Source organism: Meles meles, chromosome 16 (assembly GCF_922984935.1).
Source record: "Meles meles chromosome 16, mMelMel3.1 paternal haplotype, whole genome shotgun sequence".
In the NCBI taxonomy this organism is placed as follows: domain Eukaryota; kingdom Metazoa; phylum Chordata; class Mammalia; order Carnivora; family Mustelidae; genus Meles; species Meles meles.
The window spans coordinates 11,922,937-11,943,654 of record NC_060081.1 but is presented as its reverse complement, the minus strand read 5'-3'; the positions used below and the strand labels follow the sequence as shown (position 1 = coordinate 11,943,654).

The 20,718-nt window shown below is 52.7% G+C and overlaps 1 protein-coding gene across 1 annotated transcript in view; it reads left to right on the top strand.

Annotated features, from left to right (window-relative positions):
• SH3RF3 (SH3 domain containing ring finger 3) overlaps positions 1-20,718 on the top strand; it is a 398,130-nt gene that overhangs the window by 287,449 nt on the left and 89,963 nt on the right. Inside the window, exons 5-7 of the mRNA XM_045981399.1 lie at positions 5,473-5,552; positions 16,573-16,743; positions 19,095-19,342. Of these exons, the coding sequence (XP_045837355.1) occupies positions 5,473-5,552; positions 16,573-16,743; positions 19,095-19,342 (499 nt within the window). The remainder of the gene's footprint in view (positions 1-5,472; positions 5,553-16,572; positions 16,744-19,094; positions 19,343-20,718) is intronic.

Genomic DNA, 20,718 nt, shown 5'->3' with positions numbered 1-20,718 from the left:
CTTGGCATGCTGTCCTGCTCTTTGCTCACCCCATGGTCAGTTCCATCCAGTGGGTCATCATGTCTGACCTGCGCCCCAGCCGGCTGACCCTGCATACACTGGGCTCCTGTCCAAAGGTCGTGGACTGTGGTTTTTGAACATTAGGCGCAAAGGGCTTGCTGGAGTCACACATTCTACGGGTTCAGTGCCTCCAAGGTCCCTGGTGGTGTTGGCTGGCGTCCCCAGACTGGGGTGCACTCACCTGCCTGGGCTGAACACCAGCTCATGTCCGTTCTAGAGTCACCCAAGAAGAATATGACGTGAACCTGTTTTATCAGAGCCGCAGACCTTCCTTGAGACAGAGCAGTGGCGCGGTTCCATGGTGCACAAGGCTGGGCTGTGCTTTGAAGTCACAGCAGAGATGCCCACCCCCTGACCTCCGAGATGGGGAGAATGTCTTTTTGAGGGCTGCGCTCCCAATTATTTTTATCTGAAAGCAGCTGTAGTGGCTTCTCCTTCCTTATTTTTATCCCTGCCTGATTTCCCTCACTCCTGCCAAGGCTTCACTAATCCCTTAAGGCCCAGAATCATTTAAATTAAGCTATTAAAAATCAAAGCAATATCAGCAATGCGGCTCTTGGCTAGGAGGAACCAGGCCTCAGTTCCGAGGCCCAGAAAGCCCAGTCCGGCATGGTCAGGGCGGGAGGGCGAGAGGCCCAGGACACCCTGGTGTTGCATTAAATCAGTCTCAAACTCAACTTCGTTTGTGCCCAAGGAGCAACTTATTATGGGTGTAGCAGGGCCTCCACTGAACACCGTGCCTCCCAGGCCCTGGGAAGATGCTGATGATGGGGAACCTGGTGGGATGCACTGTGCTTGTGAATTTTTTTTTTAATATTTTATTTATTTATTTGACAGAGAGAGAGGTCACAAGTAGGCAGAGAGGCAGGCAGAGAGAGAGGGAGAAATAGGCTCCCCACTGAGCAGAGAGCCCGATGTGGGGCTCGATCCCAGGACCCTGAGATCATGACCTGAGCCGAAGGCAGAGGCTTAAACCGCTGAGCCACCCAGGCGCCCCTTTAATCAAAATCACTTAAAGGAGAGCCCCTTCTTGCTGTGATAACTGCCAGTGGGTAGCAGTGACCTGGCTGCCTCTTGGGGCTCCTCAAGCGGCTCCAAGATCTCATCAGTTACATTCTGCTCTGCTGGGCATGTGGTCCTTAGTCATCCACAGCTCAGCAGTCAGTGGGGTTCACCCCATCCACCCCTTGGCCCCAGCAACATTTCTTATCAGCTCCTGCCAATAGTAACAAAAAGGAAGATCTGATTCAGAGTAGGATGGATGGAAACCCCATCTTGATCAGAAAGTCACACTATTCGGTTTTTAGGACTGAGAACTGAGCCCCACCAGGCATGGTCACTACTCGGTGGACACCGTGAAAGGCCTTTTGCCTTGGGCTCTGCATTGCATTGCACAGAGGAGGGAGACAGGAACACACACTCTGCTGCACATTAGTCCTCGACACTTTCCATCTTGACCTTTGAAAAAAAACCGTTTTCACAAGTGGATCTCCCTCGGCTGCTCCATTCCAGCTCCAAGTACTGGTTTGCTGTGCAATCCCACGTATTTGCTTTATGGCATTAGACATACCGAGTTTCAGCTAGAGACCAGGTTTCCAGCAAACCTGTCAGAAGGCCCCTCCCTCTGGCTCTATTGAGGTGCTGACCCATGTCTCAGGTGTCTCCATGTGCCCGGGCAGCCCCCTAGTCCTCCCTGAGCCTCCTGACCCTCTGCCGCACAGAGCATTCTGTGTTTGGTCCCCAGGAGTTGGCAGACGCCAACAAGGATGGGCTCTGGAGCCTGAATGCTACAAGCACAGTCGCAGCCAGCCTCCCCACTGCCTGGCAGATGGAAATCAATCTTCTCTGTCTTTCCTGGCTGCATGCATTGTTGCCTCCTGCTGGATTCGGGCTTGAGCTGGTCAAGGACCCTGGGGAGTAGAGCCCCGGGCTGACTGCCTTCCAGGTGCAGCATGACCCAGAGCAATCCCCACACTGGGTCAGCGGTGCTTTGCACGTGAGGGACTGGTTTGGACGGGTTAGCTGTTTCAGGAGAGTTTATTTGGACAGGAGGAGTGTTGGTGAAAGCAGGGTCGTGGCTTTGGGCTCCACCTAAGCCAGTAACCAGGTGCCTCAGTGGCTCAGCTGATTGCCTTCTGCCTGTGGGCTGCTGCCATCAGTCACCTGTGACCGATCTGAAGGGTCACCCCCAGGGTCCTCTCTTGTCCACTCCTGGCATCACCACAAAGATGGCATGCATACAATCCAGGGAATCATGGAATCACCATCAACCAGTGTGATCTTAAAACAGACCTCAAATGATTAAGCCCGTTAACTCTTTTTATATTATTTAGAAAATGTATCAGAAAACCGTAGTCACTTGTTGATACTAAAATGATGGAAAGCTTTTTTAAAATGAGAAGAAGCGCCTGGCTGGCTCAATTGGTTAAGGGTCCGACTCTTGGTTTTGGCTGCAGGGAATATGAATCCTACCAGACCCAGGTCATTTGTGTGTCCTGGGAAGCCAGGGGCAGGGAGCATGAGCCACCTGGGTCATCCCACAGCTACCACGGCCAGCCCTCTAAGCATGCTGGGTGTGCCTACGTCCCCATATTAAAGGGATACCCCCACCCTCCAGTTTCCTTGTCCTGTGGGCAGCAGTCAGCATGGCTGATGACAACTTCCCCTTGAAACACTTGCTTCCCTGGGCCTGGAGACACCAGCAAGGTTTTCCTTCTGTCCCTGAGGCCAATTGCTCTGCCATATTGTGGGGCCCCTGTAAGACATGGGTCTGGTCTCACCTCTGCCTTTCTCTCATCGCCTCTCTTTGCCCTCAAGGTAAAGACCAGAACCCTCACCGTGGCCCAGGGAACCATGAACAGCCTGGCTCCACCGTCCTTAGGTGCTTCCCCCTTGTCCCTCCTCCAGCTTTTCCTTTTCCCAGTTTTTCAAGCAGGCCAAGCTTGCCTCTCCCAGCCTTTGCCTGGCAGGCCTCTGCTCCTCCCTCTCCCACCCGACCCTCGCCACCACACCTTACAGGCCTGCGTGCAGCTCACAGAGGCCCTCTCTGGCTCCAGCCCCGAGGTGATATCCCTGCGGTGTGTTCCTGTGGCCCTGCCTCTGTCATGACACGTGCAAAGCCTGTCCCCCAGTATGAGCACCATACTGGGGCCAGAGGCTATGTTTGTGCCCTGAGCCGGTCCTGACAGGCGGTCAGCAGAGGTTAGTGAGCACCGAGAACAGGCTCCGTCAGGCCACAGCAACCCTACACCTTGGCTGCCCATCACACACAGTTCTGCCTGCATGGAGGGGCGAGAGGGGCGTTTCCCATGAACTCACCACTTGTGCTCTTGCTTGGCTGATGACTTGCTCACCAGCATCTGCTCACCACCCTGGCCCACGCCCGTTCTCGGGAGTGAACGAAGGGCCCTGACCTTTCTCCCATGGCCATACAAGGAGAGCTGCGGTCCTCCACACCCCGGGGGGACCTGGAGCCAGGAGGCCACACCTGTGGAGGGCCTCTGGTCCCTGCCTGAAGCTCTGTGGAGTCCTGGCCAGCTGTGGTGAGCTCCACCAGCAGCTCTCCTGAAAGGAAATGGTCCTGAGCCTTTAGTGGTGTCCGTCTCCTCCGGCTGGTGTGCCGAGCAAGCAAGAAGTCTCTCTCTGTTCAGCTCCCACGCAGCTCTCTGGAAACATGGCGTCTGTGTGTTAGCCATAGGGACGCAATCCATGAAGGGGCTGCCTTTGAAAATCAAAGTGATCTGTCACAGGAGGAGGGACTCCTGTGAGACTTGGAGTTGCCTGGGAGATGTGAGGGAAGTTACACTTCTGCTTGCACATTCTCATTCTGCCAGCACCCTGTTGTCCAAACAAGAAGAAGAGGTAGCTGACTTCTCAGAGGTGTGGATGTGTTGTGGTCTGTGCACATTTCCTGGTCTGCTGAGGAGGGACACTGACTGTTTGGCAAGGCTGTCGTTAGCACACGGAGCTCATCAGCTGAGCAAGGTCAGAACTGGTCAGCGAGTTCATGAGAAATGCGGCTCTCAGCCCTCCACGCAAACAAGAAAGTGTCCCTTGCATTGTACGGTGGTTCTGTTGGCTCAGAGCACGTGCCGGGGCCTCTCTCATTCCATCTTGGTGATTTCTGCTTCTAGTGACCTTCACCCACCTGAGGACTGCACCTGCTGTCATGTCCATCTCTGCCAGTCAGAGCAACGGGCAGGCCCCCCGTAGCCCACTCCCCCACCTGCCTCTACTGAGGCATGGGCCACTCCTGAGGCTTATTCTCAGGCCTGCCTGGATCCCCATTCCTCTCGATGCCATTCCCTCTAGAATCCTTGTCGCTTGTTGGGGGGCCTAAAAGGAGCCCTCTAGGAAGGGAGGAGATCCTGGCTCCCTCGGCTTTGAGGGGCATGGATCCCACCTGCCTCCTGACACCCCTAGACACCCCCATCTGTACCAGTTTCCTGGGGCTTCTCTAACTGTACCACAAACCGGGAGTGCTCAAAGCACTGATTCTCTATCAGTTCTTAGGTCAGAAGTCTGAAATCGAGGTGTTGGCAGGATTGGTCGTTTCTGGTGGCTGTAGGAGAATCTCTCCCAGCTTCTAGCTGCTTGGATCTCTGGCCTCACTGCCATCTCAGCCTGCGTCTTCGCATGGCCTTTCTTCCCCTCTGAGTGTCTCTGTTCTCCTGTGTCTTAGAAGGACACTTGGCACCAGAATTAGGGCCCACTGTAATCAAGGGTGGTCTCATCTCAGGATCCCTACCTTATACTCTATCCTCAGAGACTCTTATACCAAACAAGGTCCCCTTCACAGATATCGGGGACTACGGCTTGGGCATTTCTTGGGGGGACATAGTTCCACTCACTGTGGCATCTAATACCTCTCCCCAGAAAGAGGGGTGCTGCCTGGGGAGGGCTGAGGCAGGACGGGAAATGCAGGTGGTGAGGGGTTGGGGACAGCATTGCCCCTTGTGACTGGGTCTCCAGGATTCTCTGTGCAAAAATCCCCTCCATGAGATCATTGTACTTTGTTTGGGTCTTCTTTAGCAAACGCAAGAGCAATTAATTTAAGTTCTAAGAATAAAAGCATGTGTCCCCACACTGCCTTCTACATGATACACGGTGTGGTGCTGCCCAATCCAGACCCCAACCCAAAGAGCGACTCTCTGAGCCCTTCCTGGGGGGCCCTTGGAAGCTGGTTCGGGACTGGTGTCCACAGCCACCCAGCTCCTTCACTGGGCTGGGAAAAAAAAAAATGTTATTAACAAAAAACCCAGACATGTGGGACCTGAGAGTTCTGAAGGCTGGAAGATGAGGCTGGTGAGGGGAGAACAGGTGCCTCTGGGCTTCAGCCTGACTTTGCCTTTCTCTTCCCTGGGGCAGGAGCCTCTTGTCAACTCACTCCTGTCCTCTCTTGTCTGTTTCCAGGACTCCTCTGCCTCACCCGGACCGGCCCCAGCGGCTGAACAGCAAGGCACCGCTCCCAAAGTCCAGTTGCCCCTCAACGTGTGAGCTGCCGTTTCTGTTTTCAGGGTCCTGTGCCTTTGGCTCCTCCCTCCCACCTCTGCTAGCATGTACAAAGATGGTTTCTGGAGGATTTCTGATTTGTTATCAACTGGTCCGTTAGTCAACTAGTCAGTCAACTAGTCAGTTTAGTTGCGTCCTGCAATACTGCTGACAAGAGAGTGTGGAAGACAAAAGTCTAGCAGGTTCTTTCAATGTCACTGTCCCCGGGACATTTATAAGAATGGGAATGTTCAAATTTTGAGGGGCGCAGGCACTGGCCAGCCAAGGCTCACCAGCCGTAGCACAGGGAAGTTCTCAGGGGGCTGGGAGGATGGGGTGGGGAGGGGCAGCGGGGGCCCAAGCAGCAGGCGGTCTTGTCAGTAGCTAGTTACCCAGTGCTCAGACGTAGCTCCGTGTTTCACAGCCCTGACTGCCCCACGGTTCTGGCAACTTATATCATCGCAGCTGCATGTCATCCCCAAATAGAACCAGATGAATCAGTGCCAGGAAGCAAGACGCTTATCTTGTTTAGAAAATTTGCTCTTGTTAAATCACAGCTCTTAAGAGCTACATGCCATTTAAAAATTCTTCATTTAAATAGTATTCTGAGAAATTAGACTGCCTTCTACTCTTTTATTTGGCAATGAGCTCAGTTACTTGAATGAATGTTTTGAGGTGGAGAATATGAATCTGGCAAATAATATGGCAAAGTAGATCATCCCACAGCCTCAGCGCAGGTCAAAAGGACACTTAGAACCTGCCCTGTTACCGAACAGAAGGTATTCCAAGCAAAAAACAAAAACAAACAAACCCAAAAAATGCCTTTTGAAAAAGCAAGTTGCAAAGCTTCAGAAGGTTTCCTAGAAGCTTTGGCAGATAGGAAATCCCTGAGCATCTCCCTTTATCTGCCCACTACTGTGACTGCATTATTCCCACAACCAATGAAACAAAAGGAAGTCAAGACTTACCTATTTTTTTACCTAGCTTCCTGAAGGGACTATAGATTAGTAAGCTACGTTTAGGTGTCTTTTGGTTGAAATTCAACTTTTCACCATCATTGGACAGAAGGTGCTGTCTTCTGACCTGGTGTCCTGATAAGTGCCAATGGCTTCTACTCAAACCTGGGGGGGCCAAGGAGGAACAGGGAAGGACCTTGCTCTTCTTGAAAAACTGGATGCAGGACCCCATCCCTGAGGAAGCAGACCAGCATCCCCAGGAGACTGTGAGGCCCTAATGTGGTTGCCCAAACGAGGGGCAGGACACAGGAAGCTCTTCAAGGACAAGGCCCAGGTGTTTCATTTTGGGGTCCCCCCAACATGAATGCCTGGTACACAGGCTCTTTCAGTAACTTGTTCCTTGTTCTGATGGCCAATGCCTTCCCATCCAGGGTGCAGAAGGCTTCTGGTATCAGCCCAAAGCCTCCGACTCTTACACATCAGGTCAGCCACCAAGAAGGCTGCTCTGTCTTTGAGACCCAAAGGTTATGAACACAGTCCAAGAGTACTGTGAGTATATACTGGAGGCCTCAGCCACGCCCAGGCCTTCTGTGTCGTGGAGGCTTTTTAATTTGGTGTAAGTATGGAGTGACCTCTTTCTCCTGTCCCTGCTCTGCCCTGGGAGGTGAGGAGGCCACTGTAGTTCCCAGCCCCCTGCCCCATTCCCCATCCCCCTCCCCCCAGAAAACGGAGTCCCTGTTTGGGTGGAGATTTTCATCTGAGTAACGGAAGGGAAACTGATGAGTCAGATAACGTTGTTGAAAAGATGGCAAGTACGTCTGAGCAACAGATGAGACGTGACCGGTGTGACCCGGATTGGCTGTTGAGAGTTCAACGTGAGCTCACTGTGGCTGTGGAACTAGCTCCGGGGCAGGGGACACCCTGTACAGCATTCCACAGGATCCATTTCGAGAGTGTGACCTTTGAAATCACAGGTTTTAATTTGATTCCCGGGAAGGAGAAGATGAGGCTGCCCTCAGCCCAGCAAGTAGGGGACCAGCCTGCCCACCCTCCTTAGCTGCAACAAGTTAGCTGTCCCACGGGTCTCTGGGGGGACTATGGTTGCTCTTTATCTGACTGTTATTCCAAAACCGAACACTGGTCATGTTCAAAAGTTTGAGACTGAACGTGAGAAGAGCTGCCTTCGCAAAAACAGCAGCAGCAACAAGTGTGCTGCTGGGCGCGAGGATCTGCACGTGGGAACGACCCTGGGGCCTTGGGCAGTGCCCCACGGGGTGGGCTGAGGTCAGTCAGTGCTGCAGTCCCTCCCACAACCCCACCCATAGCACGTGGATCTGACCGCCACAGGTCAGGTGCTATACCCGGGTCACGAGCCCACGTGATTAAAAGACCCGACCCCTCAGTTCTGCCTTAGGTAGCAGGAAGGTCTTGCGTCCTTCTCCTAGCATAGAAAGGTGTCTGCTGGCACGGCCTTCCTAGGGACCCAGTAGCCCTGAAACACAGAAAAGGGGTCTCAGTTTGCCCATCCAGTGCGTGGAGGTGGCTGCTGGTCTTCAGATCTGTGGAGGGTCTTTGCTCTCCCTGCTAACTTCAACAAAGTCCACCCGGCTCTTGGGCTTGCTGCGTTTCGTCTGCATGAGCCACCCTGCCTCCCAGGGACCGAAACAAGTGTCAGGTCAGGGAAGGCCCATCTGGAAGTGCTACAGAGTTACAGTATGCTTGAGAGTAGGCCACCAGTCAGACTGGGGCTTAACATGCTCCCCTCCACTTTACTGCAGGCATCTCAGAGCCAGACGGGGAAGTGAGGACCAAAGGGGCAGGCAGAGGGGAGGGGGCTGAGCCAGCTCCAGGGTCTCGCCCCAGTTTGGCCCTGTCTCTTGGAGGCTGTGCTGGGACTCTCTCCTGCTGGGGGGGCAGATGCACAGGCGTCAGGTGGGCCAACACAAGCCGGACGCTGCTCCCTGTTTGTCCCAGTGCGGCTGGGTCTGCCTACCTGTGAGCAAAGGGCAGGCAGAGCTGTGGGCTCTGAGAGCCTCCTCGCTCAGGGACCTGAGCGCAGCTCACCATCTGGGAAGGAAACTCCCACAGACAGAGGGATACAGTTTATCCCTGGGGGAAACCCAAGAGCCTCCTGAAGTGTGTGATGGCTTGCATGCCGCCTGTGAGGTCTGGGAGTCTCTTCATGGGAGCCCGAGAAAGCCCAGGAGGGTGGGGAGAAGGGAGTGGGGCTGCCGGCGGACTGGAAGTCCTGGGTGAAGGGCTGGCCACTCCACGGCTTCGTGACATTTCCCCAAATGTTCCCTGTTCTCCCCCCGGAGCGTGTGCACCTGCAGTCAGCCTCGTCCGCAAGCTGGCAGTGGCTCACTCCTCCCAGCTCGGCTGCGGACTTCAGTGGCTTTCTTCCCGGCCCCACTGCATGCCCCTGTGCTGTCTCCGCCTTCCCCAGAGTGCGTGCTCCGGGCAGGCTCCTCCACTACCTGGCCGCACATGGCTGTCATTCTGCAGACATCCACCGAATGGCACAGTCAACTTGCTAACCTGAGCCGTTGCGACCCTAGTAACCAGAAGGGCAGGAGCAGAACACTTCACAGGAGTAACTGAAAAGAATCTTTTACTTATTCTAAAAGAAACATGAGCAAGCCATATAGAGGAGAAAGGGTGTGAAATTAATGAAGGCACTAAAATACTTCAATTCACTCCTTGATTAGAGCTGAAGAAAATTGTAGATAATTAACACAAGTGAACATCTTGCTACAGAAATGAGCAAGTGATGCGGGTGAGTGACGGTGTCCTTGGAGATGTCCAGGAGGCTGCTGGTAAAAGCAGACAGTGTGTGATGCCAGACTGAGGGGCCGCCGCCGACGGATGCTTCCATGTGCATACCCTCCGTCCAAGAGCACCCCGGGGGGGGGGGGGAGGCTGACCCCCACCCTCAGGCTCACACCTTCAGGCTAGAGGAGGAGTATAACCTGAAAGCCCCGTATAACCCACAGGATGGTGGGAAAGAAGGCTCTGAACCATGTTCTTCTACGATTGTCTTCAATAAGGTATTTTTAGTACCAGCCTTTGTGTGTGAAGTGACTTCTGGGCCTGCAGGAGCCGTCCCTGTCTGACCCACACATGTTTTTGAGATGACCCGAGCCATCATGGAAGTCTGTGTGGAGCTGAAGAGGCCTTTTGAAGCAATAAAAAGTGAGCGTGGGCCCTGGGAACCATGAGGATGAGGACTGTGTGGGGGCTGCCTCTTCCGTGCCAGGCCTGCATGGCCCCTACAGGCTCCAGGAGGACCGGCCTGTCGCTCTGAGCACTGGGCGGGGGGGGGCATCCAGCCGTCTCAGAGACCGTCAGCAAGGCCGTTCGGGCTGCGTGCTGCAGACGCGGGCAGAGAGGGAGTGAGGAAGTGGCAGTGCTGTGGCTGTTGGTGTGCAGAGCAGGGACCAGGCGGGCAGTAGATGTCTGGCTTGCAGTGGGCGGGGCCATCCCTAAAGAAAACGGATCCTGGCACCCTTCCCAGTGCCCCTCCCCCGCATGAGCCCGGGCCAGGGACGATGTACAGGCACCTCATGCAGAAATGAGGACCCACACAAGAGAGGGGAACCCTCCTACACTGTTGGTGGGAATGCAAGCTGGTGCAGCCACTCTGGAAAACAGCGTGGAGGTTCCTCAAAAAGTTGAAAATAGAACTAACCTATGACCCAGCAATCGCACTACTGGGTATTTACCCTAAAGATACAAACGTAGTGATCCGAAGGGGCACGTGCACCCGAATGTTTATAGCAGCAATGTCCACAATAGCCAAACTATGGAAAGAATCTAGATGTCCATCAACAGATGAATGGATAAAGAAGATGTGGTATATATACACAATGGAATACTATGCAGCCATCAAAAGAAATGAAATCTTGCCATTTGCGATGACGTGGATGGAACTAGAGGGTATCATGCTTAGTGAAATAAGTCAATCGGAGAAAGACAACTATCATATGATCTCCCTGATATGAGGACGTGGAGATGCAACATGGGGGGGTTAAGGGGATAGGAGAAGAATAAATGAAACAAGATGGGATTGGGAAGGAGACAAACCATAAATGATTCTTAATCTCACAAAACAAACTGAGGGTTGCTGGGGGGAGGGAGGGTTGGGAGAGGGGGAGGGGGGTTATGGACATTGGGGAGGGTATGTGCTATGGTGAGTGCTGTGAAGTGTGTAAACCTGGTGATTCACAGACCTGTACCCCTGGGGATAAAAATACATTATATGTTTATAAAAAAATAAAAATAAATTTAAAAAAAAAAGAAATGAGGACCCGCACAGCCATCTGCTTCTGCTTTTCTCTGTGAGGCACACAAAGGAAAAAGAAGTGGGAGGGGCAGAGATTTTTCAAGGTGAAGTCAGACTTACTTACATTCCAGTTCCCCCAGCAACGCACACCTAGAGGCCAGACTGGAAGTTTAGAGACCAGAGGAGAGCTCACTCGTCCGCAGAACAAACTGGAAATAAAGATGGAAAGAGCATGCGCATTAGTGTCCTGAGGCAGACCAGAGCAGTGCCTCCCGGTGCGGTGGCCACAGGAGCTCTCCAGGTCCAGAACCCAACCTGGCCCTGGGCTGACCTCGGCGGGGCCCACCAGCCTCCCCCACGGCCTCTCGTGGTGCCCTGCCCCATTGACAGGCCGTAGAGCCCCGCCTGCTTCCCAGTTGCTGCAGAAACACAGATCCTTACCTTTCTGAGCCTTCGTTTTCTCAGCTGTGACGTGAGGGTCACCCTGGCCACAAGTTCACATGGGGCAAGATCCTGTGAGATGCTGACACCTGCCCTCCTGCCCTCATCCGGCCGGGCTGGTGGCCCACGGCACGACTGTTCTTAGGGCTCCCGGACAGACCTCTTATAAAGAAGGTGCAGTTAGAGTTTTTGAGGTACAGCTGAGAGTTAATGACATGTTTTGAAGAAAAGGAGTGTGTCGTCCCTTGGAGGTGATGGCATTCCTGGAAATGACACTGTTAGCCCCACAGAGGCCGTCCACTGAACGTTGAATGAGTAGATGACCAGAAACTGTGAGGGAAACACCGGCTTCCACTGCTAAGAATCCAGATCTCCCACGTGAAGAGACTCAAGGTAGCACGAGATCCAAGCCTGTCTGTTTGCAAACGAACAGCAGTGACGCCGTCTGTCAGCAGGTCCCGTGCCGGAGCGTGTGACGGACGGGCCGTGGGGCTGGTGCCGGTACCCCTGCTCCAGGACTCCGTAGACCCACACGCTTAGCCCAGTCAGACAGACCGGGCAGTGGTGTCCCGCCACACTCACCTCCAGGTTTGGTCTTTTTCCTGTTTTTGTCATCAGGAACTATTTTGTGTTCATCTGAAATAACAATGGAAGTTTGATAGAAGACTTTTCTGACTTAAAACACTTAATCAGGGTGGCTTGAGGCCCATGAGGTAAAGAATCTCTTTTTTTTTTCATTGTTTTTTTTTCACTTTTTTAAAAATTTCTTTTCAGCGTAACAGTATTCAGTTTTTGCACCACACCCAGTGCTCCATGCAGTACGTGCCCTCCCTATTACCCACCACCTGGTTCCCCCAACCTCCCACCCCCCGCCCCTTCAAAACCCTCAGGTTCTTTTTCAGAGCCCATAGTCTCTCATGGTTCACCTCCCCTTCCAATTTCCCTCAACTCCCTTCTCCTCTCCATCTCCCCATGTCCTCCATGTTCTTTGTTAGGCTCCACAAATAAGTGAGACCATATGATACTTGACTCTCTGCTTGACTTATTTCACTCAGCATAATCTCTTCCAGTCCCGTCCATGTTGCTACAAAAGTTGGGTATTCATCCTTTCTGATGGAGGCATAATACTCCATCGTGTATATGGACCACATCTTCCTTATCCATTAGTCCATTGAAGGGCATCTTGGTTCTTTCCACAGTTTGGCAACCGTGGCCATTCATTGTTGTTTTGATGGGGAAGGATGGAAACTCCCCTTTTGTGCTGAGAAGTGAAAGCAAAGTCTTTGTTCTGTTGAATGTCATGGAGATCCTCAAATGTTCAGGGAACGAGAACCGCCTCTCTCCCAAAAGACAGTTAACTTTCAATTATTTGATGGCTGCTCCCCCAGGATCTCGAACATGACTGTCAGTTCCGATGGCTCCTGGGGTATTTATCGCACTTGCTAACCGTTGCTTGGTTTTTAAGATCTGCAGTGTGCTTCCCCCACTGTGGAAGTTGAATGCTAATGCACGTCACTCACTGAGAATGCTGTGGGCCGGTGCAGGTGCCTTGGGCTGCTGAGCCAATGTGAGCCTTACATGCTTGCCTGGGGTCTGTCCACTCACTGGGAGGGCCACGCATGACTGGGCAGGTGTCCGCCGTCCATAGCTTCAAACTCCAGTGAGCGGGTAGACGGTGCAAGTGGCACACAAAGTCACCCTGGTCCCAGGGGCTGCAAGGGTAGGTGGAGGGGCGAAGAGACAGTCCCTCATCAAAGCTCCATTCTCTAGGCCACCCACAGGCCTCTGTTCAGAGGGCTCCTTGATCCCCCAGGAGCTGAACAAACCGGTTTGGAAACAATGTTAATAGAAGCTTTTCAACTCCTGTTTGATTCACCTCTCATGCACATACCTCAAACCTCAGTTGTTTCCCTCCCTCCCCCAGCTCACTGCCTTCTCTGCTGGCTTCTGTCTGTCTGGGTTCTCTAGGGCAGCTCAGCTCCCTCCTGGACAGACTCAGGTCTCTCTGCTCTCTTGCCCTGTGGCTCACACTCTGCTTCTCCTTTTCACTCTTCTCCTCACTGCTGAGACACCAGTACACTGCAGCCCCGTCCTTTCTGCCTTTTCTTGCCTCCCCATGGTACCCATCCCCTCCTGGCACAGTCCTATCTCCACACTGGCCTCCCCAATGAGGAAAGCTCGTATCTGTTTGCACTTGTTTTTGTGTTCGAGGTCAGCCGGCAGACCGTGGGGCTATACGGAACCGTTTCTAGGATGAGCCCACACACAAGCAGTGGCACACACAGACACACTTCCCTTCAGCAGTCTTCATCTTCCTCTCAACACCAGAGCCCCTGTTTTATCTTTCTTTTCTAAAACAAGAATTTATTGGGAGTCGACTCTATGCCAAACACATTCTGGATCCTGGGGATAGAATAGTGATCAAAACAGATAAAAATCTCTACGCTCGTGGAGGGTACAGTGTAGTGGGGTGTGGAGGGCAGCAGGGGGACAGAGGAGAGCTCCAGATAGAGGGGAGCATCAGGGCAAATTTAGCATATTCGAGGGACACCTTGGTGTAGAGCTGCCCTGAGCCGCTGGTAACCCCAGCTGGAGACGCATACTCGCTGTCCCCATCCTCCAGGCTGGACTGGGCTCTCTCTGCGGGGGCTGTCGCTGTCCTCTGGAGCTAGACTGGCTTCCCAGTGGTAGCTGGCTGCCTTGCACCAGGATCCTGGCTGAGGACAGGATGATCTGTCATGGGAGGACTCAACGGCTTATGAGTCCTCACATCCTCCATGACCGGGGAGATGAGAGTGGAAGAGCGGGGCCTTTAAACTCTCCAACATGTTGCCCTCTTTGAGGAGGTCAGCCAGTCACGTGCAGTCGGCTGCATGTGAAAGCAGCCTTTGGAAAAAAGGGTCTTTGTTCAGGCAGAGCCCAGGCAGGCGGGAAGCTGTGGAGCACCACTTTAGGACACAGGTGCTGGCCTGCCGGCCCCATCCTTGGACACCCAGGGACCCAGAGGGAGGAGGAGGACGTGCCCTAGGTGTGCGGGACATCATCCCCTCCTGGGCCTGGGGGCCGAGGAGGCAGCTGGCAGGGCACAGGCCAGTGGTGGGCCTCGTGTGATGGCATTACTGCTCTCCGGGGGCCTCCAGGCATGGCTGCAGCGGATGCCGGTACCCACGCCTTGTTGACCAAACCAGGGATGAGAGCCCGGTCCCTGTCACCCCCTCTGGGAGAATGGAACAAAGGCAGCATGTTCTTCCTCCCTGCCTGACCAAGGAAACGTGACTGTTTGCTGAGGTCTGTGCTGCGTGCTCACACACCCCAAGGTGCCGTCACCCGCAGCTTGGCACTGGGCTCCTGGCCGCTGTGTATTCACAGAATCAAAGAGATTGTTCTCACCCCATGAAGAGACAGAAGGAGGCAAGCAAACAGGATTTATGCTTCAATTACATTTCCTTGAGAGCAGGCACAAAAGGCGTGCGTTGCTGTTGTTCACAAGCCTCCCATGGCCCCAGCCATCGCCTCTCCTTTCCTCTTGTGTTCATCCTGCCCTTGTCTCCCCACATGAGGCCGCCCCCGAGAGGTTAAAGGGCAAGCCGGGGTCTGGGGCTCAAACACAATTGTCACGTGACTTTCTTGTTTGTGGTCATCCTCTGTCACATCAGAGAGCTCCTGCAAGTCATCAGATGTGAAAACAGATGACACCCTGGGTTCTCTTTGTCACCTGGGCATTGCTTCAAAAACCTGAATCTTTCTGTCCATGACAAGCAAGGGGGTCCCCTCCAGTGATGGCTTCCTTTATCCTTCCTGAAGCTCCGAATCCTTCCTGGCCATTGGTGTTTATCTTTTCAAACAGAGAGAGAAATCAAGGTGTAAGCCATCCTTTCATCCTTAAGGAAAGAGGGAGGACTGGGGGTTGACCTATAAACAAAGGAAATTAACCAGGCAAGGCCTCCATTGAATGAAGCAAAGGCACCTGCAGTGTTTAGGGTTGGGAGTTGGGGGGGGGGGGGCAGCGTTTATGTTGTTTCACCTTATTTGACTTTATGCTAGGGACAGGACATCTTTACAAGTTCTCACTCTTTGTAGCATGTTCCTTAGCCGGACTCTGAGACTTCATGGGGCCTCCTTTCTTCTTGCTGGAACCCTAATAAGTCATTCCCATTTCTGTATTCACCTCCTGAGAGGTGATTTCTCCCAGGTTCAGGAGAGTGCTCTGGGGGGGCCTTCCTGAGACCCCCCCAGACCCGAGATCCCCATGGCCCTGGGAGGGATGAACATGCCCACCAAGCCATCCATCCTGGTAGGAGATCCGAGAGATGACACTGCTTTAAAATTCATCTGTGGTTTCTCATTGAGCTGAAGTCTCACCAACTTTCCCCCTGGATCTTGTGAGCAACATGGTTGCCTGATACTGTTCTCTCCATCGATTTAAAACCATTTCCCCAAGATCCCAAAGTAGCAAAGCACTTTGCAAGTCTTACCCAGTCCTTGCAAGTGCGCTGTGGGGTTGGAGATTGAGGTACCATGAGGTATGTGACAAAAGAGGCATCCTCCAGGGTCATGGGCTAACTTGCAGGCACAGCTTCTAAACCCCAGGCCAGGATTTACACCACTGAGTTTGTTCTTGGTTTGCCTTCAAATAGGCTTAAGAGAAAAGTAGAATTTAAATTATAAGTCATGGCACAAATATTGCAAGGAAGGATGCAACCAAGAATTCCCTAACTAGATTGCCTTTTCTTTAAAAAGTCTTTTGGGGTGTCCTCTAGCTCAGACTGAGTCAATGAACCAGGCAGGTAAGCCAGGGTCTAGTTAGATAAAATGAGGAAAATCCAGCCCCAAACTTGGATGGTTCATTATTGGTTTTCCCTAGAGTTTTCTCTGGCTGGGGACATCAGGCTTTATTTAGAAGGTGGGACCCAAAGACCTGTGATCTAGTTCTGGCCCATCCTCCAGGACCTTGGATAAATCACACAAGCTCACTGAGCTGTTGGACGGGAGGGCGGTGCTGAGGGCCTGCCTGCCCTGGTCAGCCAACACAGGGCCATGGAGTGACCTGGGCTCTAGGAATAAGAGGCCGAGCTCTGTCTCCTCCCTGCTTGTAGCTCTCAGGACCTGGTTCTCTAGGTGGGTAATCACAGTGCTGGGTCCTCCCCCTTCCCTGTGCCACTGTAGTGATTTATCATGAAGAGTAGGTCAGGCACAATGGGCACAAGCCCTGCAGGAATCAGCCCTTCCTTTTGGGGGGACTCATCCAAAGATGAGCCCAGCTGTGACCTAGGTGATGCCAGATGCCATATGCCCACCCCTGCCACCCATCATTTATCCTTGGCCCCATTCTTCTTCCCATAGGTACCTGGCGCTCTATGCTTACAAGCCCCAGAAGAACGACGAGCTGGAGCTGCGGAAGGGCGAGATGTACCGTGTCCTAGAGAAGTGTCAGGATGGCTGGTTCAAGGGGACATCCCTGAGGACTGGGCTGTCTGGGGTGTTCCCAGGAAACTACGTGACACCCGTCTCCAGGTGAGGCTGGTGTCGCTGCCCAGGAGAGGAGGACGCACACCCACCACGTTTCCCTGCAGTGGGTTACCACCTGGAGAGCACACTGTGGCCTGAGCAAGCCAAAAACCACACAGTCCTGAAGTCAGCAAGGGCTCCCCTGCCCACAGGGTTTGGCCACATGAGCTCAGAGCTCCCCTTGGGTGAGGGCTCTACATGGCAAGCTTTTCCCCTTCTGAATTAGGTTTTGCTTGTCATTCCCTCAGCAGACATGGCTGTGAGGGGAGAAGATGGGAGGAGAATGAGCTGGAGTCGGGGCAATGGCACTAAATGGCAATGGAAGTTCCTCAAGAGAGTGAGCTCTCCAGTGTGTGTGTACGCATGTCCCTGTGCCTGTGTGTCCCCTGTGAGTACAGCTGGTGTGTGTGTGTGTGTGTGTGTGTGAGAGAGAGAGAGAGAGAGAGAGAGATACATGTAAATCTGTTATGCATAAATCACACGTATGCATGCACGCAAAGGAAAAACATACTCTTAAAAGCTAACGAGTGTTATTGAGTGATGGCATTAGGAGTAATTAAAAATGTTCTTCTTCCTTGTGCTTTCCTATCTTTTGCAAATTTCCTGTTGTATCATTTTTGTAAAACAGAAAATATAATTTTAAAAGTTTGCTCGAGAAGTTCTCTGGAGTTGCCTGAGAATTTCCCGCTAAGATAAGGGGTCAACTGCTGATTGTATTTGCCCGTCTCCCTCGCGGAAACCATTCACGGGCAGAGCGCTGGGTGACCTACAGCACAAGCGCATCAGCTGAAGACGTGGCCCCTAGGTTTCTGCTCTCTCTCGACAAGACTGACAGGAAGACAATTAAATAGTGCCTAGACTTGCACTGATGACTCGACTGATTCATACTTTTCAAAGCACCCCGGGGAGTAGTGCTGGCCCTGTGATGGGCTTTCTTGAATGTCACCGGACCCTTGCTGGAAAGGCCCATAATTTGTGAGTCTGCTTTGTTCAAGCTTTACAATTTGTTTCCAAGGGTAAAAGTGAGTTCAATAGGTAACAGACGTGATTTTTTTTTTTAAATCCATGGGGCATCTCAGTGGTGAAATCATTTGGGCATCCGACTCTTGGTTTTGGCTCAGGTCCTGATCTCAGGGTCACAAGTTAGAGCCCCGTGTCAGGCTCCATGCTCAGCTCATAGTCTGCTTGAGATCCTCTTTCCTTCTCCCTCTGCCCCTCCCACTCATTCCCTCTCTCTCAAATAAATAAATCTTTTAAAATAGTCATGGTTTTGGCTGGCCCACTGACAAGGTGCCTTGCTAGAGGGGAATTTCAGGGTAGCGCTAGGGCCTGAGAAAGGAAGGCTCTGCCTGTGGTCCCTGGACAGCTGAGTTCTTTTCCAGGAGGCCATTCTTCCCATGGCAGTTCTTCAGAAACCCTGATTTAGTGGGGTGCAGCCCATCCCTGACTAAAGTTCTCGTCCAGCAGTACCAAGCCGTATGGGGTACAGCTCCCCAACCTGGTGAAGCACCTGGAAGTACCTGTTCTCATGCTCCCATGGTTTCTGGTGTCTCATGACCAAGACTCTGAGAGCACAGAAGGGGACTTTACCCAGCTCTTGGACCAATGGCAGACATTTGATCCCTAAAACTGAACCCACAGAAACTTCCAAGTCCCCATATTCTGCCATGTGGGGCACACTCACCACCAGTGCACAAGTTCAGAGCAAGTACATGGAGGTCAAAGGGCTACAACCCATTTTCAGAGTTCTTGTGTTCCTCTTCCATTTCGTAAATGCTGGAAACTGGTTTCATCTGGAAACTTGGGGTGAAAGGGCATCTATTTCTGGTGTGAAACTACACGTTCTCTGACATCTCTCAGCAGGACTCAGCAGGTCTGTGCCCTTTCCCAGAGGCCGGCGGAAATGAGAACGCGGCCGTGTCTGGAGGGGAATGGGTGCTTGCCACTGCTTCCCACCATGTGCCAGATACGTCCAAGCCTTGTGGGATGTGGCTGAGTCATCCACTCTTTCTGGATGTGTGTGGGGACAGACACAGCTATTAGAATGAATCAGGGCAGTAGCTCTGGTACAAAATATTTGATTGGTATTGATTCTTAGGGTTCTTTTGCTGTTTCTTACCTATTTACATTGAAAATTTGCCCCCATTAAGGTTTCATAAAGGTTGCCCCGCTGCCAGGCTTGAGCTCTAGGCATCCTTTGCCTACAGTATTGTCTTGGCATTGTTTTAGTGTTTGTGCCCTGGGCTGTGTAGCCTTCATCTCTCAAAGCCAGGAGGTAAGAGTGGACCTTTATTAATGGCCTGTATTGTATGGTTTCCTCTGTGACCTCACCGAATGATTCTGTTTTATTTCCTCAGGGCTCCTGTAGGAGGGGCTGGGCCACCCCGGAATAATGTCGTTGGAGGTTCTCCGCTGGCCAAAGGGATGGCCACAACCATCCACCCAGGTGGTGGAAGTCTGAGCAGCCCAGCCACTGCCACAAGGCCAGCCCTTCCCCTCACCACACCCCAGGCCCAGCACCAGACGGCCTCTCCCCCGATGGCCACTTGCCTGCGGCACACAGCCCAGCCAGCCACCAGCCAAGCCCGGGGCACTGTCCCCACAGGTATGTGCCACCCCTGAGGTCTCACTCTGTAGGAAAATTTAACAAGGGGTTCTCATGAGAAACTTGTTGACCCAGGTTTCAAGCAGTCCATGATGGGGCAAGTTATATTTGCCTATCATGATCATAAGCTTTTGCTAATCTCCAGGAAATACATTAACTTATATTACCCTGTCCTGGCAATTGAAATGGATTAGAGAATTCTCAAATATTGATACACTTCATTGTAACAAGAGGACTGCATGGACCCCTAGGATTAACCCACTGACACCAGTATCTGGGCCTATTGCACAGGCCCTCCATGTGCCGGGCACTGAGGGGTTCCCCAGCGAGGCAGCTGCTCACCAGACGGAGCCAGCGTGCGCCTTCTCAGGAAGGCTTTGAGGCTGGAAGCCGTGATGGTTATTGACCCTTCACGTTTAGGCCAGCTTTGTCAATAGCCAGGCTGACATAGTTTAGGGGAAATCCAGTTGATCCGAGGACAGTGTGAGATGTAGAGAAATTATGGGGTGGATCTTACAGGCATAAAGAAGATCAGCACATCTGGCCTGGAAGCTTAGCCCTGAGCTATTAGGAACTGCTGAAGTGTGGCTCATGGCACCCCTCAGAACCCACACCAGTCGCCTTCCCAGACTGTGGAGCCAGCGATGATGTTGCTGTGCAGCGCAGGGGCCCAGGACAGTGAGCTGTGACTCTGAATTTCATTTAAATGACAGAATTCCAGCTCCAGCACCAAACTTACTCTCTCAGAAATCATCTGTCTTCTCCTCAGAGTAAGGCTTAAAGGACAAAAAGTGTCGACTCCCTGGAGCAATAAAATACATGATTTTTTTAGAAACTAGCCAGCCAGGAGATGACCCATTAGAAGTGCTCCAAGAGGCACCGTCTCAAGTGTGAAAAGTCAAGATAATACTTAGCACAGCAGGGGCCATATTTTCTTCCAAGTCATGGCTGATGGGACTAGAGGGTGGGAGGATGATGTCCGCCCGCCCACCTGTTCTAGGGAAGTTGGCCTGCGCGTTCCCATGCTGCTGCTGCTCCGGGCTTGCATGTGGCAGCAAGGGCTTCTGAGATCATTCAGGTGTCCCAGAATGTGACATGAACATCCTGAGTGTTTTAGAGGACAGCTTCCATCAGCATGCTCACTGACAAAACAGGATCCTGTTCCTGCTCTCGGCTCCCACACACTGGCAGAGAGGCAATGCTGCCAGGCAGGGAGGCTTTGAGTGCTGGTGGAGGAGAGTCCAGGGTGGGACATTAGTGATGGGGGCAGACTGGGAGAGCCTCTTCAAAGGAGGTTGATCCCAGACTAAACAGTAAACTAACACTCGGGTCGGGGAACAAGGAAGGGCACCATTTGAAGCAGGAAGAAGGAAAGG